Raw genomic sequence first — 15,986 nt, 5'->3', positions numbered from 1 at the left:
ACAAATTATCTTTAGAAACAAGTGAGGCCAAGTTGAACCTATCAGTTTTGGTTCTGTTCCGCTGGTGGGAACTTGGTCACAACTTGCAGACGGACTGGGGTGCATTCCCTTGCTTGGGTGCCACAGTCTTAACTACAGCCCTGTTACTTTGGAAGGTGAGAGAATGGACCTGATGCACACACCATAGTCTCGACCACATCAGAAAAAAGGGGCGTTTTGTTTTTACTACGTGTATCTTAATTGCGTCCGATGGCATGGCTGATAGACTTTGATTTTTTCTGATTTGTAGATGATCCTATGGAGCCCACCATGGAGGACACCGTTGCTGGTGACTTTGGATTAATAAATAAATTGGATATACAGTGTGACCTTAAAACGCTCAGCGGTGACCTCACAGAGAGCTTTGACAGTGAAGAAAAGAAGAAAGGAAAAAGCCCAAAGAAGGGAGAATCTAATGAATTCATTCAGTCACAAGATATAGAGGAGAAGTTGGGCTCTGGTGAGCCATCACATCCAGTTAAAATGCCCATGGCTCCTAAGCCAGGTAGGGCAAGTTTGCTCTGTGGCCTTTTTAAAGTCCTAGTGATTTTCTTTGTGCTTGGAACATTGTAGCCCTTGGGCTCTCTCATCAGCTAAAAATATGAGTTATATGAAATCTGTAAAATCCCTGTTTTGTACAACTTATTATTGCCTGGATTTAGATGGACAAATCACATATTTTAAAAACTGCTATTTTTAAAAAGCCTGAAATAATAGTTTCATTATCTCCCAATACACATATTTTTAAAGAGTGCCATTTCTTCCTACCCTAGGAACTTAGAGTTTGAGAATCGCATTTTTATCTGTGCAAGGATGTGGTGCTAAACATTTTTATTTTTGGTGTGAAGCAAGACAAAGTAAATTTTAGGTATTATGTTCAAAGTACAGACATTATAAAGGTCTTTAGTTTATTATTAGATTTCTTTAATCATAATGAATTTTAGTTTAAAAATTACCAGATTTTGATATGTTACTTCACCTTTAGTAAGGTCAGATTTTTTTCTATATTTTCACTTGTAAAATGCTTAGGTTTTAAAATTTTATCCAACTTTAAATGGGTTTATTTGTGTGTGTGTGTGCATGTGTTTGTATGATTTTTTAATTTTTCTTTTTTCTGTATTTACTTTTAAAAATGTTTATTTTTTTAAATGTTCATTTATTTTTTTATTTTGTCGGGGGAGGGGCAGAAAGAGAAAGAATCCCAAGCAGGCTCCGCACTGTCAGTGCAGAGCCCCATGCGGGGCTCAGTCTCACAAACCGTAAGATCATGACCTGAGCTGAAATCAGGACTCAGATGCTTAACCAACTGAGCCACCCAGGCACCCCTGTGTGATTAAAAAAATTTTTTTTTAACATTTATTTATTTTTGGGAGACAGAAAGAGACAGGGCGCCAGCAGGGAAGGGACAGAGAGAGGAGACAGAATCCAAAGCAGGCTCCAGGCTCTGAGCAAGCTGTCAGCACAGAGCCCGATGTGGGGCTCGAACCCACAAACCGTGAGATCATGACCTGAGCTGAAGTCGGATGCTTAACTGACTGAGCTACCCAGGCACCCCACCCCCTGTATGATTTAAAAAAAAATTATTTCATAAAATGTCAATTTAGATGTTTATGTTTCAGTTCCTGAATTCTTATATTTATTTATACAAAATGATCCAAAGGAGAGATTTTTATTACTATTACAGTTTTTCTTGTCTAAATCATATTAATGCACAGAAAACTTTGTTTTGGATTTTTTTTTTTAAACCTCTATTTATTTTGGCGGGGGTAGAGAGAGTGCAAGTGGGGCAGAGATGGAGACCGAGGATCTGAAGCAGGCTCTGCATAGACATCAGAGAGTCTGATGCAGGGCTTGAACTCATGAAACATGAGATCATGACCTGAGCTGAAGTTGGATGCTTATCCAACTGAGCCACCCAGGTGCCCCATTTTGCATTTTTTTTTGAATAGGTATTTTCATGCAAGGCTTTCATGGCATTTAATTGGATGTCGACCTGAGATTTCATCCTAACTAGTAAGAATAGTCCAATAAAATATTCTGAATGGTTTAGATAAATTTCTTACATCTCTTACTGTCTTAGGTGATAGGGCCAGTTCTTTTATTATTTTAGTTTATTATAAAAATTACAGTTTATTACATTTTTAAAAACTTCATTTTGCATCTCTATAAGATTAGAACTTTCAGATACATACTCACAATAGCATTATTACACCTAAGTAAAATTCCGTAATGATACTGAATATTCAGTGTTAAAGTTTCCAGTTTTTAAGTATTTGTTTGCATCAGGATCCAAATATGGCCACATATTGCAGTTGGTTGCTATAGTTAAAAAATCTCAGTAGATCTTTCATTACTCCAACCTTTTTATTTGCACTTTATTTGTTGAAGAAACTGGGTTGTTTGACCTGGGTTATTTGACCGACAGTTACATCTATAGTGCAGTTTAACATGTTGCCGTACCTGCCTGTAAATTGATAGTTGGATGTAGAGCCTTGATCAAATTCAAGATTAAATTGTTTTTTTTGTTTGTTTGTTTTGTTTTTTTGTCTTTTGGCATTTTGGTTTTCTTTTGCTTTTTTGGAGAGGGAGAAGTCTTCATCAGATTGGAGTTCCAATTATTTATTTGAGGATGGGTAAGGTTAGTTCACGGGTGGTGGGATGTTCTTTCAGGAGACACATAATGTCCGGGTGCCTCTCTTTCTGCTAATGCTAGTAGCTGTGGACCAATGCTCAATGCCTAAGTCCGTTTATCCATTAGATATTTTAAGTCTGTAATTCATTTTTCATTCACTAACTGGGTACTTCCATAAACAGAACCTTCTCCTCATCTACTTGTCTCCCATAAGAACTCCCAGCAAAGGCAAGGGGAATTCTTGATTCTTTCATTTTGTGTCATCCATTTTACAAAATAACCTCTTCTAACAGTGAGTTTTAAACACATTTGCCGTGTTTTAATTCTTTGCTCCTGTGGGAGTTTCTCTAAGTTGGCTTCTGGTTTGTTTGATAAAATGTTGGTAGTCTTAGCAGCTTTCTATGACATGATGCTCCTGGATCGTCTTGTACAGCCATTTCCCCAAGAAGCCCTGGTTTCTTTTAGTGGAAAATGGCATTTGAAGATCACCGACTAGACCAGAGGTGACCACTATTGTTACTGGCTTGGTTATTGTTTTCTAGGCTTTTTCCATGAACAGACTTAATAGGTCGTGTGGTCATATTGATATTTCCAGTTCAAATTCAGGACTGTTAGTATTTTTACGTGTTTGTTTGCTTGTTTGACATTGGATCGTCTTTCTTCCACACTTAGAAACCTTGCTCTCAAGGACATGGAGAAGGGTAGAATTAGAATATCACAGTTACCCATTTGCTTTACCCTGCATTACACAACAGTTTTATAATAACAAACTAACTTCTTCAGCAGTATGATTACTGGAACATTAAAAAAAGTTTGCACTTATTTTCCTTTTATATTTTTCAATAAAAATGTGAGATGATTTCAAAATGTAGGAGGCTTTGGATTTTGTCTGGAAACACGCATTTCCATTTTATTTACAAAATATTAGAGGTATATTTCCTGAAACTTAATTAGGAATTATGCGGGTCTACTGAACTCTTTTCAAAACTCTTGGGACTAATCTAGGATCCTTGAGTGGTTTGAATATCTGTGGGTGCTGGGTTGGTACGGTGCAGTGATTTTATATTGATCTGTTTCTGTTCCATTGAAGGAACTTCTTGCTTTGGGGAGATCTTTAGTCCCATAAATAAGCTGAAATCCTAATTTACTATCCTCTGCAGTTCATATCATGATAGTACATACGTGTAGAGTAAAACAACCACAAGAAGGATTGCTTAGTCCAATGAATCCGTTCATGCAAAGCTGGCATAGGTGATCTTTCATAAAAATGGTGAAAACTTGTTTCTCAGTTCACTCTAGAGAATGTCATTTTGAGTAACTACTAGAAAATGCAGGATTCTTTTCTGCCTTATTACCATTTATGGAAATGCCTAAATAGGTGAACCATTGTAGGAATTGGTGATGCATATAATAGCTAATAATAATAGAAGACCCCAGTTAAATAGTAGGTATTGTTTTATGAGCTACACATGTATTAACTCATGTAATTCTCATGGAACTCCAAAGGTAAGACTGGTTATTGGCTTCCTTGTATAGACAAGTAATGTTGCCTAAGGTCAGCTAGCCGAGAGACAGGGATGACCTCTTGCGGCCCATGTCAGAGTGTATGCTCTTAACCAAATGCTGTTGTGCCTCTGTGAACAAATTTGAGGAAGACACATTCCCTGGCCAAAGAAAATTAATTCTCTAAGGCAGTAATGGTTAATTATAGAGTCTTTTGTTGCCTGGTTGTTAAACTTATTCAGAGTCTTCTTTTATGGGTAGATTTTGTTTTAATTGGAAAACATGTTAGTGAAGTCGTAATATGGTTTCACTATGAATGAACTATTTTCTCATCAGATTAATTTTTTTTGACCAGCTCTTGGTCTCTAGCAAGTCTCTTAACACACTGGGTCTTAATTTTCTTTTCTGTAAAATTAAACTTGCTGGTCTTGTAAAACTTCCTATTGCTTACTTTTATATGATTTGTAAATTTGTGTTTTAGGAACTTAAAGTAGCATTTTTCTTTATTTTGTTAATAGCTAAAAAATTTACAATGGTATGTTCATCGTTAGAGAATTTGAAGAAAAGAGAACACTGCAAGGAAAAGAGCAAGAAAAGTCCTTTCTTTGACTGTTAACATGGTGGTATATTTCTTTTCAGGCATTTTAATAAATATTTTTCGTGTATCTATTTGTAAATAATTGGAAATCTTTTTTAACCTTGTGTAATGACAAATCCCCGAAAATTCCTGAAGCATTTCTAATGACTTTTTGATATTCTGTTGCCTGGGTGGCTCAGTCGGTTAAGCGTCCGACTTCAGCTCAGGTCACGATCTCGCGGTCCGGGAGTTTGAGCCCCGCGTCGGGCTCTGGGCTGATGGCTCGGAGCCTGGAGCCTGCTTCCGATTCTGTGTCTCCCTCTCTCTCTGCCCCTCCCCCATTCATGCTCTGTCTCTCTCTGTCCCAAAAATAAATAAACGTTAAAAAAAAAAAATTAAAAAAAAAACTTTTTAAAAATTTGTAGGGGGGCCAGTCAGTAGAGCAGGTGACTCTTGATCTCAGGGTCATGAGTTCAAGCCCCATGTTGGGTGTGGAGTCTACTTAAACTGAAAATAAAATGAAAATTATATAATTATTCTATTGGGCATTTAAATGATACTGAAGTTTTCAGTTGTGTTCATTATTTGCCTCTAGCTCTTGATTTTCTCAGCACAGAGTCCTTAAAGACAACTTACTGGATGAAAAGGCACTCACTAAAATTTGTGGTTTATTGTAGTTAAAATATTTATTTATTTATTTATTTATTTATTTATTTATTTATTTATTTATTTATTTATTTATTTATTTATTTAAGTTTACTTATTTTGAGAGAGAGAGAGAGTGCACAAGCAAGGGAGGGACAGAGAGAGAGGAAAGAGAGAGAAGCCCAGGTAGGCTCTGTACTGCTGGCTCAATCCCAGGGCTCAATCCCATGAACCGTGAGATCATGACCGGAGCCGAAATCAAGAGTCAGATGCTTAACCGACTAAGCCACCCAGGCGCCCCTATTTTAGTTAAAAAATTTTATATCTTTAAGGCCTTTCAGTCTGATACTTGCTCTTTTAATTCAAACAAAAACTGTCAGTAACTGAGCTGAGCTAATGAGGCCCCTCAGTTAGATGGAGAGACACAGATCCCTTCAACTAAGCAAGAGTATTTTTTCATTAAAAAACCTGCCAGAGTGTTTTCTGGGATCAGTATTCATTTACACCCAGGTCCTAAACGTTTGTTTATGTCACAAGTGCTTTGAGAGAAATGTCCCTCAGAAATGTGCTGGAAACATTCATGTCCTGAAGCAGAAGATAATTGATTATGTTTTTTTCTACTTATAAAGACAGAGAAGTGGATGAATATTAAAAAAAATTGTTTTTGAATTTTCACTAGTAAAAGCTGCCTGAAAAGTTTCTGTGACTGTTTATTTTCTTTGACAGTTCCTGCTTCTAAGGTAGGATTTTAAGATAACTTAGAGCTCTACACCAGAATCTTCTGAAGAATCTACCTACAAACCTAACCTAATTGTTGAAATGCTTTGGGCCTAATTTTGTAGAATCTTTGAGACTTGAAAAAAACATTTCTTGAGTCAAATGTGAGTGGTCTAATATTTTGAAATTGTTTTTAGGCAAAGGAGCAGATTTGAGTAAGCCTCCCTGTCGAAAAGCAAAGGAAATCCGGAAAGAAAGGAAAAGGTTAAAACTGATGCAGCAGAACCCGGCTGGAGAACTTGAGGGTTTCCAGGCTCAGGGTGAACCACCGTCTTTGTTCCCACCAAAGGCTAATAAATCCAACCAGCCCAAATCGCTCGAAGATTTAATTTTTGAATCTTTACCAGAGAATGCATCACACAAGTTGGAGGTACTTTGGAGGGTGTTTTATTTTATTTTGTTGTTGGTGGGTACTTTATTTATTTTCATTTGAGGTTATACTCACCAGGTGATATTTTGCTGTTTAAATAATGGGAAATTAAAGTGAATTGGCATGGAGTAGCATTTGTATTTGCTAAGTTAATTGCTACTTGAGAACACCCCGCCCATTTTTTAAGATTTAAAATAAATATTTTAGGCAATTTGGCTACTAAAGTTGTGAAAACAGTTCCAGTTTTAGCATGTTACTATGTAAGGGACTCTGGCTTTTTGTATCCCTTGATTGAAATTCAGTAGTGAAAGAGATAAAATATACTATGTAAATTTCATTTTTTTTGGCAGTTTTGGTTAGATAAGGAAATCACAGTAGGCAAATCTTTGTTTTTTATCCATTCTAATATTCTGATCTTGACCAAGGCAACAAATTTTATTACATATGCAAGCCAGCAATTAGGAATTAACTAAATAGTACTAAGCTGTACTACTACAGTCCTTTCTCAGTAATTCTCTCAAACCAATATAGGCATAATACGAATACTTTTAGAGTATTCCTATTATTTTTGACTTACATTTCAGATTAAGTCTACATTTTTCGGTATTTGGTATTCATTTTTTTCCCCTAAAACATTAACGATAATAATTTTATTCTCATCAGTAACTGGGTAGCCTTTGAATTTATAGCTTAATATTGTCTAAGTGTATCACTAAGGACCTGCTATTAAGAAATTAGCTTTAATGCAATCTAAACCTTAGGATGCTATATATTATTAGACTTAAGTCTTAACTATGTTATAATTGCTTAGCTGTTCTGATTTTGGTATTGACACTTTTTCCTTCCCAAATTAAAAAGAATTGAACCCACTACTTAACGTATTTTAAGAGGAGTCTTTTCTCTTGTGATCATAAATAGTAATGTGTTCAGGGCACCAGGCCCATCTAGCATGTTGTACAGTAGGAGGCTTTTTACTTTTTTAATGTAATGATGGCTAGGATGGGCAGAGATTTTTTTTGTCCACTGTATGACCCTCTTTTTTTCGGCACCCGTGAAGATTGTCTACTTAGCCTTTTTTATTGCACTCGATTGTCTGTTTTATTATTCTGTTTTGCTAACACATTTTAACTGGTTAGTAAATGGTTGATGTTAAAGTAAATCAACTTTACTGTATAATTACGGTTTTTAACTCCTCCTCATTTTACGTATGAGGAAACTAAGGCACAGAGAATACATTTATTTACTTGACCCAAGATGGTGACGTTAAATTTTGAGAAGACATTTAACTTTAGAATCTTCATTCTTAACTCTGCCATGAAGGTTGTCTTTCACCCTTACAAAAAAATGTGTAAATTTAGAGTTAGCAGTGATGCGTGAAGAGCGTCTAAAAAATGTGTTCACATATTTTTGTCTTTCTGACGGGTTTACTGAAGGTGGGTTGCATGCAACGAAAAAAGCATCTATCTGTGTTTGTTTCTGGAGTGCCAGAAGCATTCTGCCATTTTACCATAGAGTCCGTCTTCTGTGATTCGGTCATAGACCTTAGTCTTCGAATCCTCCGCCATTTTAATGAGTCTGTACGTTGGAGGAATAACTTTTTAAAAAAATTTACTATCTGGTTGATTTTCAATGTTAAAATACTATCATTGTTTATGCTTTAATATTTGTGTGGAAACATTTGGTTCTTTTTGGGTGGGAGTAATGTTTTAATGCATGTTCTGTGGAATAAATAATTAATGAACATTGTTTTTTAACTCCTTCTGAAGGTGAGGGTGGTGAGATCATCTCCACCAAGTTCTCAGTTCAAAGCCACATTTCAGGAGTCTTACCAGGTCTATAAACGTTACCAGATGGTTATTCACAAGGATCCACCTGATAAGCCAACTGTGAGCCAGGTCAGCAGGCCAAGTGCAATTTTTTTGTGCAAATGGAACTTTCCCCTCCATTTGATATCATTGTATGAAAACTTGGTTTATTTGTGGTACATTTTATTTGTATTCAATTTGCAGCATATCTGCAATATGATAGGACTGTGGATTAATGGACATTCTGAAAGTGCAAATTTTACCTAGCACGTGTTGAGTGCCCATCATGTGTAATTTCAAAGTGGAAAGTAACACGTAAAATGAGTTATCTTTATTTGAAGTAACGATGTCTAGATGTATTTATCTAAAAATTAGTAATAAATAGAACTCTACTTTTTATGATAGGCATACTTTGAACAACACGGTTAATATGCTTTATCTGCATGTAAAAGTCACGTATAAACAGAGTTCATAACAGCTAAATTATTCTTTATTGATGTACTACCCATACAGGACAGAGTGGAATTAGAAAAGTAAGATAGTAGAATTTTTTTTGAGATAATAGAATATTTTAATAGAAGTTCACATATGCTTATCATTTTATAAATCTACTTACCCAAGAAAAATCTGGAAGGGGAAGAATCTTAAAACACTTAATACAAATAGAGGAGACAAAAGTAGTGACCCTTATGAGCAACATTGTGACTCTATGCAGAGAACCACAACAGGTGGAAAGAGTGAAAAAGTAAAAAAAAAAAAAAAAAAAAAAAAAAAATTTGTCCTGGTCCATATGAGTTAAAAATTTCCTAAGTGTTAGGGTAAAGTTAGTGCTTGAGGCTCTGTGCCAATCAGCACGCTCCAGGGTTCGTTCATTTCACGAAAAATAACAGCGCTGAGCTTTGGAAGTGGATTTGCGGAGATCTTACTCTAGCCTCACCTTCAGAAGCATATCATCAGGTAGAGATGTTTCAATAGCATTTGCTTGTATCTTCCTTGCTCTGAAGGTGAGGTTAGTACCTGTCTCCTTTGAGGACCCAGAGTTCAAGTCGTCCTTCAGCCGGTCATTTTCTCTATATGTCAAGTATCAAATGGCCATACACCAGGACCCGCCCGATGAGTGTGGGAAGACTGAGGTACCTTTTGTTCAACGTTTTTTCCTATCTTGATGAGGCTGTCTGAAGAAGCATAACATCGAACTTTGTTTTGCTGTTTTCTTATTTGTTAAGTAGAGCCGATCATCCTTTTCAGTGTATGTCACTAAACTTCCGTGAAAACAGGTTCTATCTGTGACTATGTAAGTCCCCCAGGAAGAAGGATAGGTTCTTACTCAGTGTTGTCTCTAAGAACCTGATGTAACGTGTTCCCAGTCATCTGGCTAAGTCAGCAAACATAACTGAGTGCTGGTTAGGTGACAGACTGTGTGCCATGGCACAAAGGGGAGAGTCTGTGCCTTTGAGGAGTTGATAATCAAATGGGAAAGATGGGCCAGTGAACAAACCTATGTAAACAAGCCAGTGGAAAACAACGGAATATGTTGAGATTATATGGAACATCATTTAAAGCATTTATTGAGGGCTTATAGTTTCCAGGCTGGAGATATTTAGATGAATGAGAAATCGCATAATTGTCAGAGGAGTGGATATATTAGAAGAAAGATGCCAACAGATGTGGAAGAATTAAATTTTGATTTTTTTTTTCGTTTGCTTTTTAATGACACAGACTGTTTTAGCTTAAAAGAGAGGATTAGTAAGACAGGAGTTAATGCTGTAATTTCCCTGAGAGGGCTGACTGCCAGGTCTCTTAGAACCTTACCTAGTTGAAGAGTGGTCTGCAAACCAACAGAATCCACCTGGAATGCAGAATCTGGGGTCTCCCTGCAGCCCTGCTGAATTGGAATCTGCATTTTTTTTTAACATTTATTTATTTTTGAGACAGAGAGCATGAACAGGGGAGGGTCAGAGAAAGAGGGAGACACAGAATCTGAAACAGGCTCCAGGCTCTGAGCTGTCAGCACAGAGCCCGACATGGGGCTCGAACCCACAGACCGCGAGATCATGACCTGAGCCGAAGTCGGACACTTAACCGACTGAGCCACCCAGGCGCCCCTAGAATCTGCATTTTGAATCAGGTCTCCAGGTGATTTGTATGCACCTTCCGGTTAGAGCAGCGCTTCTGTAAGTTCCCTGTTGAGACCTGTAGCTGCCTATGATTGTGTTTACAAACAGTAAGGAAATCTGCCAGGTGCCAGGACACTCCCTTTGATATTCCCAGGGCGTCTTATTCCTTCTGAACATTATTCCTTCCTATTACCTTGGAGACCCTGGCTTTGTGCCTGCTTGCTTACCAGGTATAGATGGATGGGCCATAACACAAGGATGTGATCCGATGTGTTTACTTGGTGAAGATTACTTTCCTGGAACTTCACCCACTTAGGCTTTAGGTCTCTGTGGAGTCTAGTCCTGCAGACTAGTCCATTGTTAAAGGCGTTCACAGCCTGATTGGGGCAACAGGTGGGTAAGCAGGTCCAGTGCCATTAGGGTTAGCTATTGGATTAGTAGAGAAAGCTGGCTTAGTGGGGACTGGAGGTTTTTCTGAAGGAGGTGACATCTGAGCCAAGTCTTAAAAGATAGTAAATGTTTTTCAGGACAAAAGGGAGAGAAGGGTGTTCTCGGCAACAGAACTACATATAAGAAATATAAAGTGCCACCTATGGAATATTCTTGCTAAAGATGTTGATCCTGAATTACAGGCTTCTTTTTTTTTTTTTTAATTTTTTAATGTTTGTTTATTTTTGAGAGAGAGAGAGAGACAGCGTGAATAGGGGAGGAGCAGAGAGATAAGGAGACCCAGAATCAGAAGCAGGCTCCAGGCTCTGAGCTGTCAGCACAGAGCCCGATGCGGGGCTTGAACTCACAAACTATGAGATCATGACCTGAGCCAAAATCAGACGCTTAACTGACTGAGCCACCCAGGAGCCCCTTGAATTAAAAGTTTCTAATTGTAATAACCAGTTCACAAAAAAATGAGGGATAAAGGATTATTTAAAATGACACCTGGGCACTTCTATGAGACAGATACATAATAGACAGTGTTTCAGAAAAAGGAGTGGGATGCCTGGGTAGCTCAGTTGTTTGAGCGTCCAACTCTTGATTTCAGCTCAAGTCATGGTCTTGAAGTTCATGGGTTCAAGCCCTGCATTGGGCTCTGTGCTGGCAACGTGGAGCCTGCTTGTGATTCATTCTCTCTCTCTCTCTCTCTCTCTCTCAAAATAAATAAACTTAAAAAAAAAGGGAAATCTCTAGATTAAAAGTTATAAGCTTTAAAAAATACATAACTATAATGCCATCATCACCCAACAGAATTAATAGTCAGATCATCTAATGCCCAGTGGATGTTCACTGTTCTTTAGTTGTCTCAAAAGTGTCTTTATAGTTGGTTTGTTTGGCTCAGGATCCATGTAAGATCTATACATCACATTTGGTTGATATTCTTATAACATCTTTTAATTGAAAACAACCTCTTGTTTTTAATAGCATTTTTATAAATATATGTTTTTATTCTTTTTTTTAAGTTTATTTATTTTGAGAGAGCGTGCACTGCCGTGCAAGTGGGAAGAAGGACAGAAAGAGAAGGAGTGAGAGAATCCCAAGCAGGCTCTGCACTGCCAGCACAGAGCCCGATGAGGGGCTCGAACCCACAAACTATGAGATGATGACTTGAGCCAAAGTTGAATGCTTAACTGACTGAGACACCCAGGCACCCCCTGAAACTGTGTTGTTTATCTTAGAACTAATTTTGCTTTCTTCTATTGATACTTTTTGAAAATGTAAGCAAATATATATGTGTTATCTGTGTGTGTGATCTTTCTGTATATATGGTGTGTGTGTGTGTGTGTGTGTGTGTGTGTGTATACACATTATCTCTGTATGCATGTTTTTACAACATACCAGTACACGCACAGGTATAGTGGAGCTAGAGAATTCCATTTCATTGTTGAGAAATGTGGTAAGACTTGATAGGCAACAAAAACCAAAGTTGAATTGATTTTTTTTTTTAAGAAAAGATTTACAGTAAAACCTTAGTTTGCAAGCATAATTTGTTCTGGAAACATGCTTGTAATCTAAAGCATTTGTGTATGAAAGCGAATTTCCCCGTGAGAAATAATGGAAACTCAGGTGATTTGTTCTACAACCCAAAAACATTCCTATAAAAATGATTACAATACTGTAATAGAAAACAAAATAATAAAATACAAAATACAAAGAAAAATGAACAAGTGAACCTGCACTTACCTTTGAAAACCTTTGTAGCTGGTGTGAGGGAGACAAGAGAGGAGGGTTATTGTGTAGGACGACTTTCACTGCCACCAATGAATCACTGCTATCGGTTGGTTCAGTGGAATCTTTTTCTGCATGGGGGCTGTTGTATACGCTCGTGTGGATGTTAATCACAGCACGGTATTAATAAACTCTTGTCGTATACTGTACTTAATGTAACTGGCAATAAGGCAGCAGAGGAAAGGGTCTGTGTCTGAAGGCAGCCTGACTTAGAATGAAGCAGAGCATTTCTGAGCTTACTCTTGTCTGGAAAGACTGTCCATAGGTGCTTTGAAGTGACAAAAAATACAGTAATGCCAGTTGTGAGTACCTTCCAGTGTTCTGAAAAATCACTGATTTCTGCCAAACACCGTGGCCTGAGACCCGAGCTCTGAGCATGGGAGACGATCACCCACAATCCCGCAGTGAGAAAGAGAAGAACCGTTGGCTCAGTTGTGATCTTGTGACATTCAGCGTCACATACGACTCGTATTACGAGACATCACTCATTTATCAAGTTAAAATTTATTAGAAATGTTTGCTTGTCTTGCGGAACACTCGCAGAACAAGTTCCTCGCAGTCCAAAATTTTACTGTATTTGCATATGAAACAAAGAAGTTTTGGGAAAGTACCATCAGTGTCTCCTGCTCGTGGTCTCCCGGCTCCCTTTCTTTTTAAGAGTTGACTCTCAGGCACATGGTGGCAGAGATGAATACTGCCGATTTAAGGTATGTTGTTCTCACGGCGAGTGATCGCAGCAAAAACGTGCATGTTTTAGCTTATTTCAGTAAGAAGTCCTGAGGAAGGTGCTCATTGGCCCAACTTGAGATGCGTCCTTATCCCGGGATCAGTCACTGTGACTGGGGGGATGGAGAACCGTGGTCATGTGTGGGATCACGTGCACACTGTACCCAAGAGCGGAGATGGAGGAGGGTCCTTATTTGAACACATGTTTAAAAGAGAGTGAAGGAATGTTTCCCAAAATAATGTTGGACGTTCCAAAATCCTGTCTGGTACTAAAGGTCCCTTTGGTGGCAGGCTTGTGCAGGAGGTTTTCTTCCAGAGTGGTGAGACTCAAGACAGAGCCAGCGAGGTATGCCGGGCTTGAAATATGCACTGGTAGGAAGCGGACGGTGCGGGTACAGTAGACCCTTCGGAGGGAGAGCTGATGAGGATTTGGTGTTTGACTTGAAGGATGTTTGGGAGTTGGAAGTGGAGGAGAGGGACAAGTCCAGATTGATCTTTCAAGTTTCCGGCTTGCGTGATTGGGTAGATCGTGGTGACCTTATCTGAGATCAGAAATACAAGAGGAAGAAGCATTTGTGCGCTTTGGCACAGAAAATGAGTTCCAGGGTGAGTTTGAGAAGCAACTAACTGTGGCAAGATACTAATCAGAAATGAGCATCTGGCACTTACCATCCGGAGAGACTCCAAGGTGGTGTTCTGTGTTTAGATGTAAGGTGTGATCCAGGCTTTTAGAAAAAGGCTTTGTATTTTTTGAGTGGTAGATTATGCTTTCTCAATTTTGTTATATATTATGGGATAGCTCTAATGTGTAATATAAGTGATGCATATTATAGGGTAGTAACCCATACTCTGAAAGTCGTATATATTTAAGAAAGATGAACATGACATTTAATTAAAATCCTTTTATAGTACATTTTAATTTGAGTCATTTAGATCTGTATTTCCTTTTGTATGCAGTTTTTGTACATTTTTAATTTACATTCACTGCCATTAGTAGTCTGAACTCTGGGTATGTGATTTGACCTGTGTTTAAATAGAAATATGTAATGGATTTCTTTATTATGGCCAGATAGTTTTGCCTTCACAATCTATCTTGTAGGTCACATGCTTACAGCAAGTTTGTACTGGTGAAAATGTCTTTGACGGTATAGTACTTTTTGATTTCATAAGTAAACATGGTTTGATTAATACTAATATATTGGGTTTAATGAATCCTTTGACTTTGAGATCACCCATAGCATTTTATTTATCTGACATCTAACTGAATTCATGCAGAGTTTTCAGAGACCTATGAAATGGTATTTTTTTTTCTTATGAGCTGAACTGTCTGTTATCTCTCTGAATATAGTTTCTAAGGAATAACATGAAATAATATGTTGCAAGTCAAGCCTTTGTACTGTACTTTTTAAAAAGTTTTTTTTTTTGCCTTTTTTTTTTCTTTTTAAAGTTTACCTGTTTGATAGAGGGAGAGGGAGAGAGAGAGCTGATGAGCAAGCTGGGGAGGGGCAGAGAGAGCAGGAGAGAGAGAATCCCAAGCAGGCCTTGTGCTGTCAGTGCAGAGTCTGACGCAGGGCTCTGTCTCACGAACCGTGAGATCATGACCTGAGCCAAAATCAAGAGTTGGACATGTAACCAACTGAGCTACCCAGGTGCCCCCCTGCACTGTGCTTTTTTTTTTTTTAAATAACAGCTTTACTGAGATATAATTCACATACCATATAATATAATTTGCCCATTTAAAGCATATGATTCAGTGATTTTTAGTATGTTTATGGTTATGCAACCATCATCACTAACACCAGAACATTTCTTCATCCCGAAAAGAAACCGCATATCCATCAACAGTCACTCCTCACTTTTTCCTGAATGCCCCAGCTCTAGGCAACGACTCTCCCACTTTCTGTCTCTGTAGTTACCTAATCCGGACATTTCATGTAAATGGAATTATACGGTATGTGGTCTCTTGTTGACAGGCATAATGTTTTCAGGGTTCGTCCGTGTTGTAGCATGTATCAGCACTTCATTTCTTTTTATGCCGAATAATATTTCATTGTATGGATATACCACAGTTTTGTTTTCCTATCCATCGATGGACTTTTGGGTGGTTTTCATTTTTTGGCTTTTGTGAAAAATTCTGTGTACATTCATGTACGGGTTTTATGCGGGCATATTCATTTCACTTTGGAATATATGTAGGGGTGGATTTGAGTTACCATCTAGTATAGTTTCCTTACTATATTACAGTTTTGTTCCCATCCACCTTCTTTATGATGTTGTTGTCAAACATATTACTTTCCTTTATGTCATAGTTCTAATAATATAATTATGCTTTCATACAGTTGGTTCAAAATCATTAGGAGGAGAAATAATACGCATTTATATAAAATATGAGAAGTCTCTGATGTCACTCCCTAGGGGGCTCAGCCTTGAGCAGTGCAGTCACCCTGGGATGCCAGTGGTCTTCCCAGTGTTCTGTTTCGTCTCTCACCCAGGTCTTTGATGTTTTGTGTCTTTTGGTATCACACCCAGCTCTTAGGCTCGCTAATTGCTGGCTGATTGTGGTGTGGTTTTGCAG

General features: G+C 37.9%; 1 protein-coding gene across 9 annotated transcripts in view; it reads left to right on the top strand.

Annotated features, from left to right (window-relative positions):
* The window catches only part of ATE1 (arginyltransferase 1), a 155,879-nt gene that overhangs the window by 12,308 nt on the left and 127,585 nt on the right, over positions 1 to 15,986 (top strand). For 4 of the 9 annotated variants that reach the window (XR_007145215.1, XM_047824516.1, XM_047824521.1 and 1 more), the window contains exons 5-8: positions 290 to 544; positions 6,311 to 6,543; positions 8,310 to 8,438; positions 9,353 to 9,481. Coding sequence is in view for 8 of the 9 variants with exons in the window: in XM_047824516.1 (XP_047680472.1) it covers positions 290 to 544; positions 6,311 to 6,543; positions 8,310 to 8,438; positions 9,353 to 9,481 (746 nt within the window). In the remaining variant the exon portion in view is untranslated. The remainder of the gene's footprint in view (positions 1 to 289; positions 545 to 6,310; positions 6,544 to 8,309; positions 8,439 to 9,352; positions 9,482 to 15,986) is intronic. The other 5 variants (XM_047824519.1, XM_047824518.1, XM_047824520.1 and 2 more) reach the window with 3 other exon arrangements.

This window comes from Prionailurus viverrinus, chromosome D2, assembly GCF_022837055.1.
Source record: "Prionailurus viverrinus isolate Anna chromosome D2, UM_Priviv_1.0, whole genome shotgun sequence".
In the NCBI taxonomy this organism is placed as follows: domain Eukaryota; kingdom Metazoa; phylum Chordata; class Mammalia; order Carnivora; family Felidae; genus Prionailurus; species Prionailurus viverrinus.
This window is presented reverse-complemented; position numbering and strand designations above follow the sequence as displayed.